This window comes from Dipodomys ordii, unplaced genomic scaffold (assembly GCF_000151885.1).
Source record: "Dipodomys ordii isolate 6190 unplaced genomic scaffold, Dord_2.0 Scaffold3, whole genome shotgun sequence".
NCBI lineage: Eukaryota > Metazoa > Chordata > Mammalia > Rodentia > Heteromyidae > Dipodomys > Dipodomys ordii.
This window is the reverse complement of record NW_012267219.1, coordinates 35,160,841-35,185,898: the sequence shown is the minus strand read 5'-3', so window position 1 is coordinate 35,185,898 and position 25,058 is coordinate 35,160,841. Positions and strand designations below refer to the sequence as shown.

The 25,058-nt window shown below is 42.4% G+C and overlaps 1 protein-coding gene and 1 pseudogene across 1 annotated transcript in view; one reads left to right on the top strand and one right to left on the bottom strand.

Moving 5' to 3' along the window:
* Nucleotides 1-25,058, top strand: part of LOC105988454 (tetratricopeptide repeat protein GNN-like) — a 49,069-nt gene that overhangs the window by 11,989 nt on the left and 12,022 nt on the right. Inside the window, exons 5-11 of the mRNA XM_013020092.1 lie at nt 883-1,321; nt 4,182-4,421; nt 8,794-8,992; nt 10,074-10,252; nt 17,760-17,899; nt 21,584-21,755; nt 23,222-23,369. Of these exons, the coding sequence (XP_012875546.1) occupies nt 883-1,321; nt 4,182-4,421; nt 8,794-8,992; nt 10,074-10,252; nt 17,760-17,899; nt 21,584-21,755; nt 23,222-23,369 (1,517 nt within the window). The remainder of the gene's footprint in view (nt 1-882; nt 1,322-4,181; nt 4,422-8,793; nt 8,993-10,073; nt 10,253-17,759; nt 17,900-21,583; nt 21,756-23,221; nt 23,370-25,058) is intronic.
* LOC105986990 lies at nt 11,052-16,322 on the bottom strand (annotated as a pseudogene).

Sequence of the window (25,058 nt, the reverse complement as noted above, 5' to 3'; positions counted from 1 at the left end):
AAATAAAATAAAATAAAAAAAATAGTTCAAAAAAAAAAGAATTATAGGTGTGAATCACCAGTGCCCATCTTGCGTTGTGTGTCTTAATGATGGGACATGTATCATCTGCACAGTGCATCCTCAGGTGATTTCATCATTGTGCAAACATCACAGTGTTCTTACATAAACCTAGATGGCTAAAGTGCCATTAGGTGATCTAGTCTTATGGGACCATGGTAGTATATGATGTTCAAGATGTAATTATGAACCACATGACTGTACTTATTTATGCAAAGTAAGCCTCACATCATGCTGTTTTATAATCTATTGTTTAAAACATGACAACCATAGTAATTTAACAAGAACATTTTCTTCCTTCCTTCCTTCCTTCCTTCCTTCCTTCCTTTCTTTCTTTCTTTCTTTCTTTCTTTCTTTCTTTCTTTCTTTCTTTCTTTCTTTCTTTTCTTTCTTTCTTTCTTTCTTTCTTTCTTTCTTTCTTTCTTTCTTTCTTTCTTTCTTTCTTTCTTTCTTTCTTTCTTCTGGTCCTGGGGCTTGAACTCAGGGCCTGGGTGCTGTCTTTGAGCTTTTTTGTTCAAGGCTAGTGTTACATCACTTTAGCCATATGACTTTATTTCTGGCTATTTGATAGTTAATTGGAGATAATGGTCTTATGGACCCTGCCTGGGCTGGCAGGAGATCTTCAGATCTCAGCTTCTTAAGGTATCTTGGATTGCAGGCATGAGTCACCAGCACCTAGTGATATCCATTACTCTTAGTATTTGTAATTCCAACTTCACCCTATGATTATAACCCTATATCCCATTGGCTCAATTTGAGAACCATTATCAAAGTGATTTTAAAGTCTTTCATGTTATAATTGTCTTTATTATATCACTCCCTCAGGCGAAAGACTTTTCCTGGCTGCCTAATGTGCTCCCTCTTCATTGCAAGTTTATCCTAAGCACCATTTCCTCCAGCTTGTCCTTCAAGTCGCTCTGTGCCCGTTCAGATGTGAAGACAATAGAACTCTCTAGCGTGGGAGATGAAGACACCAAGCTCAGCATCTTCAAACAGTATCTCTCCGTGCCCAACCAGGATTTCTTTTGGAAGAACAAACAAATCTGGAGGAAAAAAACAAACCTGAGCCCTTTAAAACTCACAATCCTAGCCAATGAGCTAAATGAATGCAGAATCTATCGAAATGAGATCCAGTGTATGAGGGAGTATTTGGAGGTAGCCTCCATTCAGGAGCTCTGGGAGTTGATTCTAAAACGCTGGACTGAAGACTACAGTTGGACTTTGAGCCAAAAAAAGACAAATTCAAGCACTGTAGCTACAGAAGGTAGGTCTTAGGCAGTGTTTACAGCTTGGTGGAAATCTATAGGAGAAAGCCATGTAGAAGATTCTACGGAGTAGGGGCAGGGTCCAGGAATAATAGAGGATTAGAAAACAAAATAGAAAATAGAGGATTTCTAGATAAATGTAAATTTCATTCCAGTCAGCAAGAAATCGTCTTTTAGCAGGTTTGTCTCATGTATCAAACAGGACATAATTACACTAAATAATATTTGGATTCCAAATAAAATTTGGATTATTTTATTACTATCCCAAATTATTTGGATTTGGTATAAGTATATCCCAAATATTTTAGGGGACTTATAGGGAAATTTGTTGTTCAAATTCAAATTTAACTATGGGGACTGGGAATGCAGCTTAGTGGTAGACTGCTTGCCTAGCATCCTTGAAACCTAGGGTTTAATTCCTCAGTACCACAAAAACAGAAAAACCAGAAGGAGCACTATGGCTCAAGTGGTAGAGTGCTAGCCTTGAGCAAAAGCAGCTCAGGGATAGGGCGTAGGCCCTGAGTTCAAGCCCCAGGATTGGCCAAAGAAAGTATGCATAGCTAGTATTTATACTACTAAATTAGAGAATTGTCTAGAAAGCTGTGTGTTGATTGTAAGGAGAATTATATTACAAACAAATTTCAGTCACCTTTTTCAGTCTGAGAAATGCACCTCTGTTACTTCTTTTTTTTTTTTTTCAGTACTAGGGTTTATACTCTAGGTAGGTGCTCTACTACTTGAGTTATATCTTTAGCCTCTTTCCCCCTTCCACTCCCTTTATTTTTGAGATGGGATCTTGCTTTTTGCATGGGATAGCTTGGTCCGCAATCCTCCTATTTACTTCTCACTGTCACTGGCATGACTAACAGCCGTGCTTAGATGTTTGTTGTTGCTGGTTGTGGAGCTTGAACTCAGTGTCATGCTGGCCCTGAGCTAACACTCTAGCACTCTACCATTTTTGAGCCACAGTGCCATTTACGTTTTTCTGGTAGTTAATTGTATATAAGACTCTCATGGCCTTTCCTGCCCAGTCTGGCTTTGAACCACAGATCTTCAGGTCTCAGTCTCCTGAGTAGCTAGGATTACAGGCATGGGGCACTAGTCCTGGGTTTTGGATTTTTCTGTTGAGATAGGAATCTCACAAGCTTTTTGCCTAGGCTGGTTTAGAACTTTGATCCTCTTGATATCCACCTCCCAGGTAGCTAGGATGAGAAGCACTTGCCAAATATGCCTCATTATTATTTCTCTAACTCAGTTTAAATCTTCCTTTTGATCACATAGTCCCACTCATACACAATTCAGGTTAAAACATGAGTCCTATTTGTTTTCAGTCAATTCAGGACTTTTTCAGTCAAAGGAGGGTTTGAATATCTCCTGTGTCTCTATTGGTTGAAGCTAGACTCAAGACCTTGGTACTGGGAGTGCTTGATTGTCATTTTGCCAAGTCTGCTGAAGTGCTTGACCAACCACTGACACAGAGGTCCCTCCATTTCTGGTTTTCTCCAGGACATCTGTGTTCTTGTCTATCCTCAGATGGTTCTGTTTTTGCTGCCCCTGCTGACACAGCCCCTCATCCTAACTGAGGAGGTTCCTCTCCTCTGCTGGCTTCTTGAGCCTTGGTTTTGTATCTGATTCTCTCCTGTGCCTCAGTTTTGAAATAGCTCTTTTCTTGCTGATAGAAGTCATTCTCATCAGATCTTCCTATAATTGAGTGTATTGTTTATTGCCAACAATATTCTACCCTGTAGCCAGGAATTTAATAGTATTTCCACAATCAACATTTTCCACAATTTGCTTTTGAGAGAATTTAGAATTTATTCTCTCAAGCCACTGTTCCAGCTATGAGCCTCAAAAGTCTGTTCAGACGTTTGAGTTTTCCTCTTTTGGTTCTGGTATACCAGTCTTTTCTTCAGGACAGTAAACTTGGAATGGAGCAGGATTGGGGAGGTGGTGAGGAGGTAAGAGAACCAGAAAATACTTTGAATGAAAGACACATTGATTCCAATTTATCTTCTGCCTCCTTCTTTGCTCTAGAGTTTTCCTTTCTGTAAAATCAATTGACTTCACAATTACCTTACCTTTCCTCATGCCAAAGAGGTAGAAACTAGTTTTGTGATTTGGAAGAGTCGTACAGACTGGGTGGCCCATTTACACTCAGCTCTACAGGAGCTCAGGGATCCTCCCCCTTTCTCCTCCCCACTCCCCCCCCACAGGGACAGCTCCACCACAACCCCTGTCCGGAAACTCCCACCCGAGCCCTGGGAGCCTGGCCACAGATAAGCCTTTAGCTATGGCTAAAGATTTCAAGATTGCAGGTAACTTGGGTCCATCCCCCAATCATGGCATAGGGAATATATTTAAGATGGTAGATCGTGTTGCCATGTTTCTCAGTGGTCTGAAGGACCTCTTTACAGTTGTTTGTTATAGAGCTTAACTATAGGACCAAACCTAAGGGACAGGTAAGTAATAAAAAACTGCCTCTCAAGTGATGTCTGAGAAAACGTAGCAGGAAAATAACACCACATCACAGCCCTAAGTATAAGTTGACTTTAAACAGAACCACCATAAGCCTGCCAGTTTATAACCAGAGGGTTATTTGTGAGAATAGAGACCATAACTTCATGAGTAACCAAACCGAGTTCGAATCCCTGTTTAGCACTTAACTTCTGTGTGTCTTTGAGTCAATTCCTTAACTGGTCTGGCCTCATTTTCTTTGTTGAAGAGAAAGGCAGGGGCCATTGTTACTACAGGATGATTGCCAAGAAGGCGGTTGGTTAGTTAGTCATGTAAAAACATCTAAGATGCTCCCTGGCTTATGCTTGCTCTTTTTCTGTCCCCTTTTCCCCTCATGTCTGCTAGGGCTGGACGGCTGGTTGTCGGATGCACTGTGTTTACTGTGCATTGCGCACTGTGGGCTGGCTGAGGATGAGCTCCTCCATGTTTTGGAGTTGCTCGGTTATAGGAATCATTACAGAGTGACCGCAGTACACTGGGCCGCCTTCCGCAATGCCACCAAACATTGGATCCAAGAGAAGCCCAATGGCCTCCTCTGTCTCCGGCACAAGTCCCTGCGAAATGCTGTGGAATACAAGCTACTTGGTAAGGCCCAGGCCTGTGCAGGTGCAGCTGGCTACGGGGAAGTTGGGTCACCTAGAAGGAAAAGCTCATGGCAAGACTGCTCAAGGAAGAGTCAACCAACAGACATGCATTAAAAAACAATGTTTAGGAGGTTTACTGACATCAGTTAGATCTGGCCGAACCCCATGGTTTATTCTCTCACATAGTTAACTGCTGTACAGAGGCAGCTCTGGGCTCCTCTATTGGTTTCACCTAACTCCTTCTGTGTCCCTGCTGACACACTTCACTGGCTTATGTTCTCAAGGCTAATGTATCATGCTCATGGTTGCTGGAGCTCCAGCCCCTCACATTTTAGGCAACAGGAAGGAAGAAGGGCTTTCCACTTCCTTAGAGCAACTCACTCACAACTTTCTTGTCAGCATTTCTATTTATGTTTCTTTGACCCAAAATTGCATTACTTGGCCCATAGCTAGACACAAGGAGACTTGGGGGGTGAACATTTCAACTGAGTGCACCATGCCTTAAGCCAAGGTTGGGTTCTGTCTCTAAAGAAGAAGAGGGGAATGGTTACTGGATAGAAATGAGTAATCTCTGTTCAACACTGAAACCAAATTCTTGATCCCTTCTGAAAAGCACTGTAGGTCTTCCTCACAAGAAACTACAACCACCACAGATACACTTAATCAAGAAGCTGAGCACTCTAGCAATTAAGCACACAGAGTCCTTCAAAAATCCTTAAACCACAGCTTCTGGGAAGATTCAAAACTCAGCCCATTTTCTTTTTCCTTTGTCAGTTGTGGGGCTTGAACTCAGGGCCTGGGTGCTGTCCCTAAACTCTTTTGCTCAAGGCTGACACTCTACCACTTGGAGCCATAGCACCACTTCCAGTTTTTGAGTGGTTAATTGGAGATAAGAGTCTTGTGGGGCCTTCTCTGCCTGTCTGGCTTCAAACTGCAATCTTCAGATCTCAGTCTTCTAAGTAGCTAGGATTACAGGTATAAGCCACTGGTGCTCACCTTCATTTTCTTTTTACTATGTTCTTTTTACTTTTATTTAAAGAATTTATCTCAGTCATTTTTTTTTTTTGGTGGTACTGGGGTTTGAACTCAGGGATTAAGTGTGCTACTGCTTGTGCCACACTCCGAGCCCTGATTCCCCTGCATCTTAATATGATGTGGAGGAGAGAGCAGGCCTAGGAATACAGCTGCTCTTAGATCAACGTCAGTTCTTCCATTCATTTGCTCTATGATTTGCACTGGAGTAATTTCTTTATTTCCCTAAGAATGATAACACTCTTGGGTACTGGAGTTATGACATGGATGTTAAAATTCTGGGTACCCATTGAACCCCTTTTCTGTACTATGAGCCCTTAAATAAAAGCACTGCAGCAATATTCAACATTGTCAGAAATGCAAGCTCTTGTGCTGCAGAATGAGGCTGTGAATACCAGTCTTTGCTAGAGGCATAAAGAATTGTAATGTCAATAATTTCCGTCTGTGTGGCCTGGGCATGAGGAACAAGCCCATCCCACATGCACGGAAATGACCCCGAAGCCAGGGCTCTAGGATTTGAATCTATCATGATAGTGTTTATAAAGGCCTACCCTTTTGACTCTTGTTCAAATGTCATAGCAATAAAATTAATCCTCTGTCTAGTATTATATCCCATTTGTTAACCTAAATTACTACCAACCAAAAGTTGATTCTCTCTCGATTAAGAGAGAGTCTTTGATCACTCAATCAGGTCTGAATTTCCTGAGACTTATTCTAATTATACTCAGTAGGTGTTTGCCGACTGAATGCACAGTTATTTCTGGCTGCTTGTTTAGGGGAGGGCTTGCAGGTTCTGCTGTGTTGCGAGGCAGTATGGGATCTCAGTCTCTGGTGTCTGCCTGCATTGGAATTAGGAGCTGGCAGCCTGAGCCCAGGAGAGGAGGGTGAGCCATCTGTACATGACACTGCGATCAGGGGACCGAGTGGCCTCATTTCACCCTGTCCTCAGCTCATTCCCACCCTGCATGCCATTTGATCCTCAAAAGAAATAAATCTTCCTGGCTGCCACTAAAAATGACTTTTTTTGTTGTTAAGAGCAATAGCTTTAGACCCTTATAGAATAGATATCACCTGGTACAAGGTGTTTAACCCTCTTAGCATTCCCATCTCTTACCTGCAAAATAAGAATAATAATAGGACTTACCTTGAAAGTATCGCACATGCAAATTCATGCCTAATACAGCATCTGGTATACTGATGAGCACTTGAAGTGGCCATTGGAGACAATTGCCAGAACTCCCAGCCCTTCTCCCACCATGGGCAACAGTTCTTGGCTGCTTGTCGGCTAGGACCATGTGACCAGACAGCCACTGGTCACATTCAAGATAGCTGCACTTACCAGTCCCAGAGTGAGGAGACCTGGATTCGAATTCTAGGTCCTCGATAATAAACCTTTGTTCTTTTACACTTCTGATATTCAGGCTTGTCAGTCCAGCTTATTCTGTCCCACTGTGAGTAACAGCAGCACGTGATAAATGTCACCCATTAAATCTGTCCATGAGAACAGGACTGCACGTTGCACACAAAGACGATGCTGAGGTCAAACCGTTCCTTACATCCCATAGGTAGCTGGAAGAGCATGGGATTCAATCAGAACATGTGAATTAACCGTGCTGCTTTAGTTGCCAGCCCTGTGCTGACTCGACAAGTTATCTGGTCTCCCGATTTTAATTAGCTTCTTTTGTCATTAGGGGCCTCATATTTATGTCTTCCTGCTGAGATCATTGCTCATGAAAGTATTTGGCACCTTGTTTTTCCTCGGTGCTGGGATTGAATCCAAGATCTTCACACAACAGAGTATATGCTCTATCAGTGAGCCCAGTATGTTCTGTACATTTTTTTTTTTTTGGTCCGGTCGTGGGGCCTGAACTCTGGGCCTGGGCGCTGTCCCTCAGCTCTTCAGCTCAAGACTAGCACTCTACCAGTTGAGCCACAGCGCCACTTCCGGCTTTTTTTTTCTGCTTATGTGGTGCTGAGGAATCGAACCCAGGGCCTCATGCATGTAAGGCAAGCACTCTACCACTGAGCTACCTTCCCAGCCCTGTTCTGTACATTTTAATTGTTATATTTAACACTTCAAATTTTGGTCTCAGGGTAATTTTGGACCCACTTTCTCTCTGTTTCTGTCTCTGACTCTGTGTGTGTGTCTCTCCCTCTCATATTCCCTTTCCTACTCTCCAATTTATTACTCACAAAATACCCTTGCCATATCTAGTGAGAAAGAGTTTTCTTTTCCTTCAGTAGTCTCTTAAGCACTGTATGTGCTTAATTGACATCTAGGTTGATTGGTATACCAACATATTCAACCACAGTCGCTCCAAGTGTGTGGGTGAGCTGGAAGTCAATTAGTGGAAATGCAGAATAGTTATTTAAGTAATGGCTCCCTTTTGGTTAATAGTTAAAAGTGTCAAGTGAAAAATTTAAAAATATTTCTAAGTGGCACTGTGGTAGAGAGCAGCACTAGACTTGAGCTGAAGAGCTAAGGGACAGCACCCAGGCCAAGAGTTCAAGCCCCATGACTGACAAACAAAAAACAAATAAAACAACCCCCCCCACAAATATGTCTATTTTAGTTTTTATGGATTAAGCTCACCAGAATTTAATGAAACAAAACCCTTCTGTTACTGCTTAAGAAGCCTGTGCCTGGGTAGCATGCTGTATCAGGTCCATTTCTTCTGGGAATGATCCATTATTCTTAAGTAGAGCCATCCCGGCTCTGATGTCAACTTTGCCATCTCTTTGCTCATTTCCCCCTCAGCCAATATCCACGGGCAGCAATGGATTCATGTGTCATGCACACCCTCTTGTGCTTGAAAATGATTAGGAATAACTGAGCTTTACATTTAAATTAGAAAAAGAAGTCACTGGTATTTTCTTGGGGGAAGGGAAGACAACTTAAAAATCCAACATGCTCACCAGTGACCCTAGGTAGAATTAATTCTTATGGGGTGTGGGGGAAACTCAGACTGATAGATAAGAATTCACTTTCCAGGCTGGAAAGGTGGCTCAGTGGTAGAATGCTTGCCTTGCATGAATGAGGCCCTGGGTTTGATTCCTCAGCACCACATAAGCACAAAAAAGGCAGAAGTGACTCTATGGCTCAAGTGGTAGAACGCTAGCCTTGAGCTGAAAAGGTAAGGGACAGTGCCCAGGCCCAGAGTTCAAGCCCCACGACTGGCCAAAACAAACCAAAACAAACCAAAAAAAGAATTCACTTTCCTATTGAAGCTAACTTGTCTTTCCTTTCTCTAGTTATATTTACAGAAGTGTCAGATTTCTGCTATACTATTTTTATATACTAAGAAGTTAGAGGTGTTAAACTGCAATTCATATTTAAATAGGTGTAATCACTCCTGTGAGAGAAAGCAGTCCCTATACATTTCTGAACCCAGCAAATCAGAAAAAAATACGTTTTCACCAAATCTTGACGAGATTCTTCCAGCGGCAAACCGGTTTTTGGAGAGTTTATCAAGAGTTGCCATGGCATCTGAAGATGAGCGGGTGCTGGGCTGGGCTGGGCAGCTTTCTCACCAGCCCCAGGTATGTCTCTCCCTTTGTGAGGAGGCCAGTGTATCTTTGTCCTTTATCAGAGCTGTATTCAGTCACTGGTGGTTCCCTTGAGCAAGGTACATTCATATTTCTGTAACTCCTCAGTCTCCTTCAGATGCCATCATCACCTGGCCCCCACTTCTGCTGCTGATTGATGGATCCTCGAGTCATGCCTTTTTTTTTTGGTCAGTCTTGAGGCTTGAACTCTGGGCCTGAATGCTGTCCCTCAGCTCTTCAGCTCAAGGCTAGTGCTCTGTCACTTGAGCCACAGTGCCACTTCAGGTTTTCTGAGTGGTTTATTGGAGATAAGACTCTCACAGACTTTCCTGCCCAGGCTGGCTTTGAACCGAGATCCTCAGATCTCAGCCTCCTGAGTAGCTAGGATTACAGACATGAGCCACTGGCACTGGCTTACGCCATTTCATCTATCTGGTTCTTCAGAGTTCTCTTTCTCTTTTCCCTCCACATGCATTCTTCCTTTCAAAGGAAGCTGGCATTTGGAGAGCAGAGGACAAGAACAAGAGTCGGGAAAGGATGGCCCATGTGGTCCTGCTGGGACCCCCGGTGTTCATCTTGTCTTTTCCTAATGCATCCTTCTCTCCCCCTCCCCCACTCCCCACCCCCCACCTTCCCCCGCCTCCCTCTCTTTCCCTGCTTCTTCCTTCTTTACTACTTAGCCACTGATTCATCATACACCCATTGGTGCCCCATCCTACCTTCCACATTGTGGTAGAAGGTAGGTGTAGAAGGTACATAAGATACAGTCCTCAAGCCCCTTTCCATCTTGTGTGAGCTAGACAATTACTAGATAGTAATTGACAGTAATATGACTTTGAAAAACAATACACAAAGACCCCTTTGACTGATATAGATCAATCCAGGAGGAAGGGACAGTCATCTTGGGCAAACAAGGAACACTGATTCCAATTGCTGAAGGTATTTATTGGATGTCCAACCAACGTATTATTAGTTAAGAAGTTTGTAAAGAAGCTAATGAAATGTAGTTTTGAGAACACCTTTCTTCAAGGCAAAAAGTACTAAACATATTTCTATTCATATGTTGTGTCATAAGTATCACAGACTTTATCTCAAAGATCCAAAGCCCCAGCTTGTGGACAAGGCTACACTTCATCCACTACTGGAATATATTGTTGGAAGCTGGTTATGATGCTTCGGCGGCTTATATGCTCTCAGTGGACAAGATTAAAGCCGACGAGTGCCACAAGATGAAGAAGAGATGTACGCTGTCAGGTACCGTGAGCAACACTACCTCCCATAATTCTCACCAACCCAATCATTTCTTCCCAAATTAAAGCTAATGGCTTCTGGAAACAAGGGTTAATGTCTCCATAGCTTCTCTCTTTTCTCTTGCTGTGCTGTTTACCAGGTGATGGAGGGTGTAGGCTGGAGATTTGCACTGGAAGGAAGTCATCGAGTAGTGCAATGTGCGAGAATTTTCTAGCATAAACGAGCCCCATTCAGAATCTTTCTGTTGAAGTGAGTGGGGATGTCCACAAGGCTTTGGGGGGATACTTTAATATGAGCATGAAGCCATCTGTATAAATACATTTTTTTCTGCGTGCGTGTGCCAGTCTTGGAGCTTGAACTCAGGGCCCAAGTATTGTCTTTGAACTTTATTTTTTGCTCAAGACTAGTGTTTTGCACTGGCGCCACAATTCTACTTCCAGCTTTTTTTCAGTGGTTAATTGGAGATAAAGAGTCTCACAGACTTTCCTGCCTCAGCTGACTTTGAACCATGATCCTCATATCTCAACCCTCTGAGTAGCTAGGATTACAGGTGTGAGCCATTTTGCCCAGCATACCATCGTTTATTTTAGACCCTTAAAAAAACTTTCTCTTAGCAGGCAATCCTGTGCTTCACTATATCCCTTCCTTGTCCTATGTGCTTAAGTCATGGCCACATTTTTCAGATTTACATCCATGAAATATTTTTTATTATTATAACTACTTTATTTCCACTAGAAGGTACAATCTCACAGGGGTTTCATAGTTTAATAAGCTACAATCACATCACTGAAACTACATAAAAATCAGTGCTGTAAATGGAACTGCTTGGCTTTGACCATCTACATTTCGGCACATCTCTTGCAGAATCTGCGCAAAGAATTATCTTCTCCCTTTGCTCCTCTTAATTGTTCTTATATGTCAGTTGCTTTCTATTCCAGTATATCCAGAGTGGTGAAATGATTAAGCCAGCCATGTAGCCAAAGGTCGCTCCAAGTGTACAGGAGATGGGTTATACCTGCCATGGTCTTTCCCAATCCAGTGGGATAGGAAATGCTCCAAGCTATGCTCCTACAAAACTAGAAATAGTAGTGATCTGGAGACTCTTCTCCCAAATGGAATCAACTCCATTTTTACTGAAAACTCTTAGCCATGCTTTCAGGTTTGGTCCTAGTAAACAAAAACAAGGTACAACAGTAAAAGTAGACAAAATAACTGCAAGTGAAAATGTTTCCAACACCAGCTCTAATAATGGCACTCCACAGAGAACAAAAATCACATAAAGGAAGACAAGATATTAAAAAGTCGATACAGCATTAAAAAATTTTGGCTACCTTATACACAGTGAACTTTTAGAGGATACATTTGGTTTCACTACGAAGTATAATAGGAGATTGACGGCAGTTACAGAAACAGAGCACATGCACAACCACAGTAAGTGAGTTTCTAATACTGAAAAGTTCTCCAAGAAGAATGATGGAATGAAGGTGCTTAGGATAATGGAAAATATGCACAAAAGATGCATATAAGATAGCTTCTTGATATCACTAGCATCAGGTGCAACCGGCTGCCGTAGACCCCATGAAACCTTTCATATTCATTCTCTTGTCTCTTGTGGGCCCTCATTTCTTCTCTCTACCCTCATAAAGCAGGACTATGACTACCCAGTACAGTATGGCGGGTCGCATTCCTGCCTTGCCCCTCACCCTGGCCAATGGGATCCATCCTTACAGGACCATATGAATGCCCACCTTTCTCCCTTCTTGTCATTGAGGCAATAGACACATGTATTAGAGTCACAAGAACAGGAATCCTATGGAGTAGCCATAGGAGTGTTACATATTATATGTTACAGTGGCTCTCTTGATGGTTGGCTCTCCCCACCCTTTTTAACAACAGTTATGTTACCCACACATTACCTGAGCTAGTATGTCCTCGAGGGAGAGTAAGGCAAGATATTTACCTAGATGATCCTTTCAAAGGATTCTAGAGAGCTGGGTGCCAGTGGCTCACCCCTGTCATCCTAGCTACTCAGGAGGCTGAGATCTGAGGATGGCGGTTCAAAGCCAGCCTGGGCAGGAAAGGCCGGGAGACCCTTATCTCCAATAAACCACCAGAAAACCAGAAGTGGCGCTGTGGCTCAAGTGGTAGAGCGCTGGTCTTGAGCTGAAGAGCTGAGAGACAGCGCCCAGGCCCAGAGTTCAGGCCCCACACTGACAAAAACAAAAACAAACAAACAAAAAATTCCCAGAGAAACCCCGTTTTCTAGCTTGAAATATGAAGAATTATCTGTCAGTTCTTCCCTCCTTTTCTTTCTTTCTTTTCTTTTTTGTTAGTCCTGGGGGCTTGAACTCTGGGCCTGGGCACTGTCCCTCAGCTCTTCAGCTCAAGGCTAGCACTCACCACTTGAGCTACAGCACCACTTCCGGTTTTCTGGTGGTTTATTGGAGATAAGAGTTTCATGGATTTTCCTGCCTGGGCTGGCTTTGAACCACTATCCTCAGATCTCAGCCTCCTGAGTAATTAAGATTACAGACGTGAGCCATGGGCACCTGGCCCCTGCCCTCCTTTTCTAGTAGAGATGGTTGGTGGACATTCTGTCTCTCTTTAAAGCACAAGGCCATCTGGGATTTGCTTCCAAGTGGGATCAGGAGTTCACGACCCAAAGCCTTGAAAATTAATTTTCCCCAAAGCACCAGTGGGAGGAAGGGGCTTGTGGTGAGGGGAGTGGATCTGCTAGGTAGGAGAGGTCTGGTTCATGGGGTATAGGATCATCTCCTGAGCTACCATCCCCACCTCTCCCTGTTCAGGAAGCGGTGAATTATTATCCTTTGGGGGCCTCAGTCTTTATTTTTCCCCTCTGTTCTGAGAGATTAATAGGGTATTCATACTTTTGACCGCTGGTAATTTCAAGAAAGCTCCTTTAAGACATCAGTTTTTGAAAGGTACCATTAGTAGGCAAGAAGTATCTGTGGGCTTCTTGCCGTTGGTTTGAATGTAGTGCCTACATCCAGAGGATTAGTTCTTTCTGACTGTGTCCTTTGCTGCCCCCTGGTGGCTGGAGGGGAATATCATGTTAGCTCTTAAATTGGAAATAATACACAGTTTGGAGTCCTGGACTTAACTCTCCTGTGTTTTTTTCCCCCTCCTCGAGCACCACATTCTGAATGGAATCTAATAATAGATGATTAATAATCTAATAGATGATTAGGAGGAAGCACTTTGAGCTTGGGGTATTTTTTATGGGTTGTCTCTTGCTTGGGGCTGGAACTCTGGGTCATATCAAAGTGAGGAAAATCCATTTCTGGCTGCAGTTGCATTTTTGGACAAAGACTGGAGAAGAAAGACTGGAGCAGGGAGCATGTGTGAGAGGGCATGGTAGGTCTTGGAGGCAGGACACTCGATGTGGGCAGAATGCTGGGTTCTGGGAATGGGTCCATCTTGGCAGATGGCTGGCTGTTCTCTAGGTGGCTTTTGAGGTAGGTTAAGCAGAAATCATCATACTAAGCAGAGAGCTTTCCAATGAGGGAAAAAGATAAATATATGACACTACAGGGTCTTAACAGAAGGTTGAAGTAAATAAAAAATACCAGGTTGTTGTGACTACCTGGGAGCCTTTAGAAACCTCTAAACATCTTGGATAGATTGAAAAAAATTGATTAAATTTTAAAAGTAACTCTAGAGATAAATAAAAGGCACAGAAGACCCAATTTGCAATGATCACAGAAAATGTGAACTAAGACCAAATTCAACAAGAAATATACATAATCTCTATTTTGTTTCATTATATCAGTCCTGGGGGTTGAACTCAATGCTTGGGTGCTGAGCCTGAGCTTTTGTGCTCAAGGCTAATGCTCTATCACTTGAGTCACAGCTCTATTTCTGACTTGTTGGTAGTTAATTGGAGATAAGAGTCTCATGGACTTTCCTGCTTGGACTGAGTTTGAACTTTGATCCTCAATTCTTAGCCTCCTGAGTAGCTTGGATTATGGTTGTGAGCCACCAGCACTTGTTTCATTTTATTTCTTTATGCAGAAACTACAATTTCAGTATACAGGGAGACTGAAACATATTCTTGGCCAGAGCAACTCAGTGTTGTAAATCATCATTCTTCCCCAACTGAGTTATTGATAAAAAAAACTTTAATGAAAATATCAATGGATTAACACATTTCAAAATTTTCAAAATTTTATTGAATGGCATCTCTTTTGTACAACTACTTAAAGATTAAAAAAATATAAATTTTTCAAAATGATTCTGAGGCTGGGAATGTGGCTCAGTGGTAGATTGCTTGCCTTGCATGCATGAAGCCCTAGGTTTGATTCCTCAGTACCACATACACAGAAAAAGCTGGAAGTGGTGTGGCTCAAGTGGTAGAGTGCTAGCATTGAGCAAAAGAAGCTTAGGGACAAAAAAAAACAACATTAACAACAACAACAAAACGGAAGTGGTTCTGTAGCTCAAGCGGTAGAGCGTTCGCCTTGAGCTAAAGAGCACAAGGACAGCACCCAAGCCCAGAGTTCAAGCCCCACGACTGGCAAAAAAAAATAACAACAAAAGAAGCTTAGGGACAGTGCCTAGGCCCAGAGTTCAAGCTCCAAGATTAGCAAAAAAAAAAAAAAAAAGGATTCTGAAATTATTGGAGAAACAATAGATTATATTAGAGTTTAAAAATAATGAAAGCAATTTGAATACCAAGTTATTTAAACACATTACAAACCAATGACAATTTACAAAATACTCCTGGAAACAAAAATAGACTGCTCACTGGAACAAAATGGCAACTCAGCTGTCTAGATATGGTTCTAGACATCATCTTTGGGTTTTTGAGTTTCAGATTGTGAAAGACAGATTATGTTGGGTGCTGGTGGCTCATGCTTATAATCCAGCTATTCAGGAGGCTGAGATCTGAGGATCATGTTGTAGTTCAAAGCTAGCCTAGCAGGAAGGAAAGTCTGTGAAACTCTTAACTCTAATTAACCACCAAAACAAAACAAAACAAAAACAAAAACAAAAAACCATAAGTGGATCTGTGGCTCCACTAGCGTACTAGTCCTGAGCAAAAACCAGTTTAGGGACAGTACCCTGATTCTTGAGTTCAAGCCTACAAAAATAAGCCACTGTTTTTAATAGTGGTTTACTATTTGGTAAGAAGATTAGTTAAAACTATACCAAAATAACTTCCAGAAGGATTAGAAAGAAATGAAATTATATTTTCTGTAAGGAAGTATAATTAAGTCTAAGCAAGAAAGTAACAAGGTAAATCATGGATAACCTAATTGATAAATCTGTCTAAATAGATACCTAAAGTTTCTCTTTGTAAAACAAAACAAAACAGCACCAACCAACTGACCCTGAGAAAACCAGAAGCAATTAGAGGGCAATTGAGCAGCTGTGATGAATATGCATACCATACAGAGAAGGCAAAGGATTAATACTTAGAAATACCAATACACAAAAGATTAGCAGCACATGCAGCAGTGTGTAAACAGGTGATCTTTGATGCAGTTAGAGCAGTCTTTACATTTTGGTGTATTTTTCTGTTTTCAATTTTCTCTGTTATGCATGCATATTAGTTTCAGAATAGGAACAACTTCATTGTCTATGTTGGTGCTGAGTGAACGTGAGGGTGTGGCCGGTGGAGGCCGGGCTCTTGAACAAGCCAAGCCAACCCCTCCCCCTCTTGTGGAAGTTAGCTTTGAGTCCAGGGTCTTGCACTCCTGTGCTTATCCCTTTTGTTTTTGTATTTTATTTTTGAGATGTAGTGGTGGTAGGCCTAGACTGGCCTTGAACTTAAAATCATCTTGCTTACACTTCCTAAGTAGCTGGGATTATAGGCATGTTATAGGCATGTGGTAATACAGGGGCTGGCTAAATGGAGGATTCAAAGCAGTAATGGCCATCATCTATTCCAACATGAGCCCTTGACAGGACTCTGAACCCAAGAACCCCTCAGGGAATGTGCAGATGCCCTGAGGCCTCGCTGTTCTCCCATGCTACCCTTGTTTGCCTGCTCTAGTGGCTGCCGGAGGGTCTGATGCTTCTCTGTGTCCAGGTTCTTCCTCTTGGTTCTCATTCCCGCCTCAGGCCCCTTTGCTTGGATGGCCACTTTGGGCCAATGTCATGATGTAGTGCTGAGGTATTCTATCCCCTTGGCTCTGTTGTCATTCTTTCCCTTTGACCTGAAGCACACTGGCTTCTAGTTGGCTTCAGTGCTAAGAGCTGTAGCCTGGCCTGCTTGCTCAGAATCTACAGTGCTGTCTGGCACACAGTAGGTGCTTCAGATGTATTTACTTTATGCATGGCAGTGACCCATGGGAAAGCAGACAGAGGAAGAAGGGAAGGTGCACAGGCCTCCAACATGAGCAAAGGGACAGTTGAGGAATGAGGAGTACATGCGTGCCAAGCACACAGTTTCAGATGTGACTCAGGAGCAAATGAAGTTTCTGTACCAGAGCCTATAAAAGGAGAAATTCTACAAGTAACCCCTTTGGACCACCATTTAGGTGGTTCAAAAGTTTTATTATATATTTTTATTATTTATTTTCATTATGTGAAAGGTATAAACATGCACACACTCTCTCTCTCTCTTTCCTATGTACACCTTGTTTTGTTTTGATGTTTTCTTTCTGCTAAAGCCAGCAATTCCAAGATCTAGTTCCAAGAATGCCTGGTGCATGTAAGGGACCAGACTCCATCTGCAGCACCAAGATGCAAATCTATACTGCGTATATATGATGTATAGGATTCATAACAGGTGTTCTGGAGTTTGTAGTTAAATTTTAATAAAGTTCTGCTGCAGTACGTGTGTGTGTGTGCACGCGCGCATGTGCGTGTGTACGCGCACGTGTGCACAGCAGGGCTTAAACTCAGGGCTTGAGTGCTGTCCCTAAGATTCTTTTTTTTTTTGCTCACCAGTATTCTATCACTTGAGTCACTTTTCCACCTCCAGCTTTTATTTTTTGGTAATTAATAAAAAGTCTCACAAACTTTCCTATGCAGGATTGGACTCCAAAACCATAATTCTCAGATCTCAGCCTCCTGAATAGTTAGGATTATAGGTATAAGCTACCAGTGCCTGGCTTGTAGTACATTTTAAATCTGATATGGGAATATGTTCAGCCCACAAATGAAGAAAATAAAAACAAAGCCAGCTATTCAAGACAGCTGCAACAGAGGGCAGAATTGTGTAAGAGATATCATTATTTCTCTTTTGGCCTGAAATTTACCCAAAATGCAAATTATGGCAATATGTAGATTGAGGTATCTAAATACTTTTTCTTGATTCTTGCTTTCAAAATTTGCACACCAAGGTATTCAATAATGGTACGGTTGTTTTTTATGTCATAGATGAAAACAGTTGGTAATACATGTAGACCTTAATGTAAGCTAATTGCTGATCCTTTGAATAGGAATTTGGGATCATGGATTGAATTTTGCATGAGGATTAAGGCTGAGCACTGTGCTCCTTTCCTGGAGGTTTTAGGATCATTCCATTTTCTTTTCATCCCAGTGCTGGAATGCAGACTTTTACAAATTAATGACACTGACAAATGCCGACTGATGCTGTTTATTGGGAGTTTCTTGAAGCATGTGGGCAAGACCAACGAAGCGGAAGAGCTGTTCCTGAGTGCTGAGGACATGCTCATGCAGGTAAAGCAAAACACTGCCCATCCTCAAGCTTTATTCTGGATATTCTCAAACGTCTTTTATCTTTGTTTCTTTATGACTTAGTCTACAGATAGTCCTCTGTTTGATTTGTTCATCAGTGAGGAGGCTTTGATTTTGTATGTGGTGTGTGTGTGTGTGTGTGTGTGTGTGTGAGAGAGAGAGAGAGAGTGAGAGAGAGAGAGAGAGATAGATTGAATTCGGGGCTTGAACCATAACCCAAGTCCTTTTTTTATTTTTGCTTTTGGTAATTCTAGAATTTGAATTCACGGCCTGTACTTGCTTGGCAGGTACTTAACTGTGCCCTTTTTTGTTCTATTGTTTTATTTGTTTATTTATTTATTGTTGGTCATAGGGCTTGAACTCAGGGCATGGGTGCTGTCTCTGAGCTTTTGTGCTCAAGGCTAGTGCTCTATCACTTTGAGCCACAGCTACATTCTTGGTTTTCTGGTAGTTAATTGGAGACGAGTCTCTCAGACTTTCCTGCCTCGGCTGGCTTTGAACCATGATCTTCAGATCTTAACCCCCTGAGTAGCTAGGGTTATAGGCATGAGCTACCAGCTCTGGTTACTTATTTTTATTTATTTATTTTGTCAGTTATGGGGCATGAACTCAGGGTATGGATATGGTCCCTGAGCTTTTGTGCTTGAGGCTAGCACTCTACCATTTGAGTCACACTGCCACTTCCAGCTTTTTCCGTGATTACTTGGAGATTAGAGTCACAGACTTTACTGCCCGGCCTGGCTTTGAACTGTGATCCTCATATCTCAGCCTCCTGAGTAGCTAGGATAACAGGAGTGAGCTACTAGCACCCAGCTGCTCTTGATTATTTTTGATAGGTTTTATTTCCTCCCTGGATTTCAATCATCCTATTTATGCTCTGCTGAATCAAGGATGACAATTGTGCTGCATCATGCCCAATTCTTTTCATTGAGATAAAATTTCTCAAATATTTTGCCAGGGCTGTCCTGGAACCAGGATCTTTCTAATCAGAGCCTCCAGGTATAAGCCCTATTTTTCTGTTTGTTTGATTGATTTGCAGATAAAGTCATGAACTTTTACCCCGGCTGGCCTTGAACTATGATCCTTCCATCTCCAGCTCTTGATTAGCTGGGATACAAGATGCATACTATTAGGCTGAGCCCCAGAAGCTGTGCTTTTTTTTTTTTTTTCCTGGTCCTTGGGGCTTGAACTCTGGGTCTGGGAACTGTCCCTGAGCCTCTTTTGCCCAAGACTAGCTTTCTACCACTTGAGCCACAGCACTTCTTCTGGCTTTTTTTGAGTAGCTTATTGGAGCTAAGAATCTCACAGAGCTGGGCACTGGTGGCTCACACCTGTAATCCTAGCTATTCAGGAGGCTGAGATCTGAGGATCACTGTTCAAAGCCAGACTGGGCAGGAAAGTCCATGAGACTCTTATCTCCAATTAACCACTAGAAAACCAGAAGTGGCACTGTGGCTCAAGTGGTAGAGCGATAGCCTTGAGCTGAAGATCCCAGGGACAGTGCTCAGGCCCAGATTCAAGCACCACACTGACAAAAAAAAAAAAAAAAAAAGAATCCCACAGGCTTTTCTGCCTGTGCTGGCTTTGAGCCACAGTCCCCAGAGCTCAGTCTTCAGATTAGAGCTAGATTACAGGCATGAGCCACCAGCACCCAGTTTTGATTTGCTTTTTCTGAAATACTGACTTTTGCCTTTATTGAATACAATAAAAGCTTTTCCAATAACATATAACTATTCCTGTGTTTAGGGTGATATTTTATTGCCCTTTTTAAAAGCTTATAAAATTTTTACTGATTTTAGTTGAGTTTGTGGACAAGTCTAAAACAATCACAGACAAAGAAAGCTGTTTTTATTTAAAAACCAAGATCTTCAAATTTTCCTAAGGACTTGTCCCTGACCCCATTTACACATCTTTATAAAGATTTCTAACGGGATTTATAGACTCAAAATTGCAAACCTAGCCAGGCGTTCTAGCTACTTAGATAGATGAGATTTGAGGATTGTGGTTTGAGGCCAACATGGGCAAAAAAAGTCTGCAAGACTCTCATCTTGTTAGCCACCAAAAAGCTTGAAGTGAAGCTGTGGATCAAGTGATAGAGTGTCAGGCTTGAGCAAAAAAGCTAATAGACAGTTCTCAGACCCTGAGGTCAAGTCCTAGTACTAGAATAAAACAAAATAAAAAACAGTAAGATGATTACTGAGTCTAATTGCTTGAACATTTAAAAACTAACCATCCAGTATATTTTTTTTGCGGGGGGGGGGTCCGGTCGTGGGGCCTGAATTCTGGGCCTGGGCGCTGTCCCTCAGCTCTTCAGCTTAAGGCTAGCGCTCTACCACTTGAGCCACAGCACCACTTCCGGCTTTTTTCTTTTTGCTTATGTGGTGCTGAGGAATCGAACCCAGGGCCTCTGGCATACAAGGCAAGCGCTCTACCACTGAGCCACCTTCCCAGCCCCTCCAGTATGTTTTTATGTATTGCTAAGGTTTTGTTGAAAAGTAATTTCAATTAATGAAGTTTAAATGATTTCAATTAGTGAAGTTTAAGTACCCTGAAATAAATGTGCTAGACCAATAAGAATGTTAAGTTCAAGTCTCTAGGCAAAAATGTGTTAAATATAACGTTAGTAGCTTTCTGGCCACATTTGAATGGCGGGGGGCATGGGGCTTGAACTCTGGGACTGGGCGCTCTTTAGCTCAAGGCTAGCGCTCTACCACTTGAGCCATAGCACCACTTCCAGCTTTTTCTTCATGTGGTGCTGACTAATTGAACCCAGGGCCTCATGCATGCAAAGCAAGCACTCTACCACTGAGCCATCTTCCCAGCCCCCACATTTGAATTTACGAAGTTTCCAGCCATTCATTTGTGTTCTGAGTGCCACCTTCTCTGGTCTACTTCACAGGTACAAGGCATTGTCGGGTTAGTCTTCAAAGCTTGTATTATCCTTGACTAACAACCCATGGAGACATTGTCCAAGATACACTATTAGTTTGCAGTATCTCCTTAAAGAGGTCTCATCACAGCCATTTACTTGCTATGTATTTTTAATTACCTGAAAGATGAAGTAATATGTATAATTTTATGACAAATGAATCTTTTGTTTGTTTTTTGATACTGGGGCATGAACAGAAGGCTATATGCTCTGAACTTTTTTTTTTTTTTTGCTCAAGACTAGTTAGTACTTTGCCACAGTGAAACTTCTAGTATTTTGCTGGCTGATTGGAGATGAGATTCTCAACAGATTTTCCTGCCCAGGTTGGCTTTGAACCACAATCCTTAGATCTCAGCCTTCTGAGTAGCTAGGATTACAAGTGTGAGCCACCAGCTCCCTGCTACAATTAAATCTTTCTTGCAGGGTGTCTGGCAGCGGTGCCTGTTGAGTTTTTTTTTTTCTTTGTCGGTTGTGGGGCTCGAACTCTGGGCCTGGGTGCTGTCCCTCGGCTCTTCAGTCCAAGGTGAAGCTCTACCACTTGAGCCACGGCGCCACTTCTGGTTTTCTGGTGGTTTATTGGAGATAAGAGTCTCATGGACTTTCCTGCCCGGGCTGGCTTTGAACCATGATTCTCAGAGCTCAGCCACCTGAGTAGCTAGGCTTATAGGCGTGAACCATCAGCACCTGGCATGCCTGTTTTGTGTCTCCTAAGGAAGAGTTCTTCTCATTTTCTCCAGAGCCCGAACACACGGGGAATGCTACTCCAAGCTCAGAATGCTGTGGGAGAACTGTATCTTGAAATTGGGATGATTCAGAAAGGATTCAAGTATTTTCAGAAGGCATGGTCAAACCTGCTGTTTTATTCACTCAGTGACTTAAAAGCCAGCCATTATTTGATGAAGCAGAAAGGTAAGGCAACACCTGCGGAGGGAGCCATTCTGACTCCTCCTGGGCCATGCTAATGCTTTCTCAGAACACTGCTGAGTTTGCTAGAGCTGCAGCTAGATTGGGAAAATAAAGAAAAGAAAGTGTGTGTGTGTGTGTGTGTGTGTGTGTGTGTGTGTGTTGATGTTGATACTCTGTGCTTGAACTCAGATGCTCTTTCCTTAGTGTTTTTGTTCAAAGGTAGTGCTTACTGCTTGAGCCACAGCTTCACTTCTGGTTTTTGGGGGTTAATTGGAGATACGTCTTATAGACTTTCCTGCCCAGGATGATTTCCTCAGTAGCTAGGATTATGGGCGTGAGCCATGTGAGCCACCTGAGCTCTCCCCTTGACACTTTTGGAGCTGGAAGTCCAAGGGTTGGTTTATATTCAGGGGAGGATTCCAAAATTGAACAACAGTTTAACAAAATGAAATACCAGGAATCAAAAATGTGTGTGTGTATGTGTGTGTGTGTGTGTGTGTGTGTAGAGGTCAAGGTGAAAGAGGCAGACAAATGGAGAGAGGAAGTGTGGGTAAATGTAGTCCTTAACTTCAATGTATGTATGTGACTTGAAGGTTGGGAAAGATGGGGGAGAATGATGAAAGGGGTGAATACTGATCAAGATGAATTGTACTTATACACTGACTTGTTGAATTGAAAGACCTTTCTACAGCTCCTTAAAGATAATTCTTAAAAGTCTGTAGTATGCCTGGCATACAGGCTCACACCTGTAATCCTAGCTACTCAGGAGTCTGAGATCTGAGGATAGTGATTCAAAGTCAGCCTGGTAAGGAAAGTCCATGAGACTCTTATCTCCAATAAACAACTCACAAAACCAGAAGTGGTGCTGTGGCTCAAGTGGTAGAGCGCTAGCCTTGAGCTGAAGAGCTGAGGGACAGTGCCTGGGCCCAGAGTTCAAGCCCCATGACCGACCAAAAAAAGAAAAAAACATTGTATTATTTTCCAACATATATTGAATTCAGTAGAGGAGCAAGATAGTTGAGGGTGTGCATGGTCAAGGCAGTGGCTTGTGGTAAAATACAGATGACTGTTTATTAATTGGGTCTCTGGGACCTTTGTGCTTGTTACTTGAAGGCTATGTCTTGCTACAGAACAGTGCTGGCTGTTTTTGGTAGGACTTGGCTAACTGGCTCGGCGATCTACACCTGCATTCTGTTTGGACCCATTCATCTGTGAAGCAAATTCAGTGTTCAGTGTCAGTCTACTATTTGAGCTCCTTGGACCTCTAACTGCCATGTGTACACATGTCTCACATGAGAACCAGTTCTCACTTAGTATGTTGATCTATGCAGAAAAACACTGGCACTTGGTAGGGATCAAGTAAAGTACTCCTTGATGGACCTACTGGCATCTTAACTCCTTTGTGGAAAAAGAAAACCCCAAACCAAAACTGAAGCATCACATTCTTTGTCAACTTTTATTCCCTTTAGTCAAAGTGCTGAATAACCTGGCAAAGTCAGCGTCTGAGGAGTTCTTAAAAGAAAATCACATTTTGGATTACGCTTTGGAAGTGTCCAAGATAGTGAACAGCAATCCTTATGATGAAGCTACCATGAAATACATCGAAGGTGTTCTCATGTAAACATGAACTTTTTATTCCATGTTCTCTGTATTAGCTTTTATTCTTATGATTAATCCTGATTTGGTTAAGAAAGGCTTACCTTTAGCATTTCTATCCTCCAGCCTTCTCAGTGCTTCTCAGCCTAAGATGATCCAGGGCCATCCATTCATTCACCATTGGCCATGTCTGGAGATCTTTTTGGTTATTATGACTAAGGCTGAGGGGTTGTTATCCAAGAGGATAGATGTCAGAGATGCTACTAAATGTCCCACAGTGTACCACAAGGAGTAATCCAGCCCAGCAGTGCTCTAGTTTTCCTCTTCTCCCTTCTCCTCTCCCCTCCTCCCCTCTCCTCCTTCCCCTCCACTCCTTCCCCTCTTTCCCTCCCTTCTTTTCTGAGACCATGTCTCACTATGGAGTCTGGTTGGCTTTGAACTTTTTTTAAATAAGTTTTTATTATGAAAATACTATATGGACGGGTTACAGTTACATGAGCAAGGTATATTTCTTACCAAAGCATTGTTGCCTCCTCCTTTGTTTTTCCCCTACCATCCCTTCCCTCCCACCTCAACTACACTTCCCTCTCCCCCCCTACATCTCCCTTCCCTGCCTAAATTGTAAAGTTCGTTTTTCAACATAGCATCTTGTACATCTCATTGTTGCAATGGGTCAACCTGTATCACTATTTAAACAATTTGTTTTGCCCTTCCCCTCCCCAAATTATACTAACATCAAATACAGTGAAAACAGGGGTTATTCGTGGGGGAGGAACATACAAAGCAACAAAAAAAAATCACACATACCTTATAAATACATTAGAAACAATAGCAAGAAAGAAAAAAAAACACTTGTGTCCCTACCTTGGGGTTCATTTCGCTTAACATCATCTTATCTGACCTTTTCTGCTTGTCCCAGATATATACCAGTTATTGCAAATAAGGGAAACCATGGGACCTCTGTTTCTTTGGGCCTGGCTTATATACAATTTTTCCAAGTCTTTCCAGCTTTGAACTATTGATCCTCCCTGCCTCTGCCTCCCTCAGTGCTGGGATTACAGGTGTATACCACCATGTCTGGCTCTCTATTTTTTTTCTTTTTTTCTTTTTTGTCAGTCCTGGGGCTTGAACTCTGGGTTTGGGTGCTATCCCTGCACTCTTCAGCTCAAGGTGAGCGCTCTACAGCTTGAGCCACAGCGCCACTTCTGGTTTTCTAGTGGTTAATTGGAGATAAGAGACTCACGGACTTTTCTGCCCGGGCTGGCTTTGAACCGTGATCCTCAGATCTCAGCCTCCTGAGTAGCTAGGATTACAAACATGAGCCACCGGCGCCCAGCTTCCTCTATTTTTTTACTTTTTTTTTTTTTTTAGCTTTATTGCACCTCCCCATCTTCCACCCCACCACCATCCTCTATTTTTTTTTTTTTGCTTTCCTTTTAAAAATTTTTTTTTGTGAACATTCTGTACAGAGGGGTTACAATTACATGGGCAAGATAGTGAGTACATTTCTTATCAAGCATTGCAGCCTCCTCCTTTGTTTACCCTTCACATCCCTTCCCAGCCTCCCCCGCTCCCCCACCCAATTCTATCCCCCCTCCCCCCCCAAAGTTGTAAAGTTCATTTTTGACATGACAACTTGTACTTCTCATTGTTGCAACGGGTCCACCTGTATTCTTAAACGACTTGTTTTTCCCCATCTCCTCCACAAAT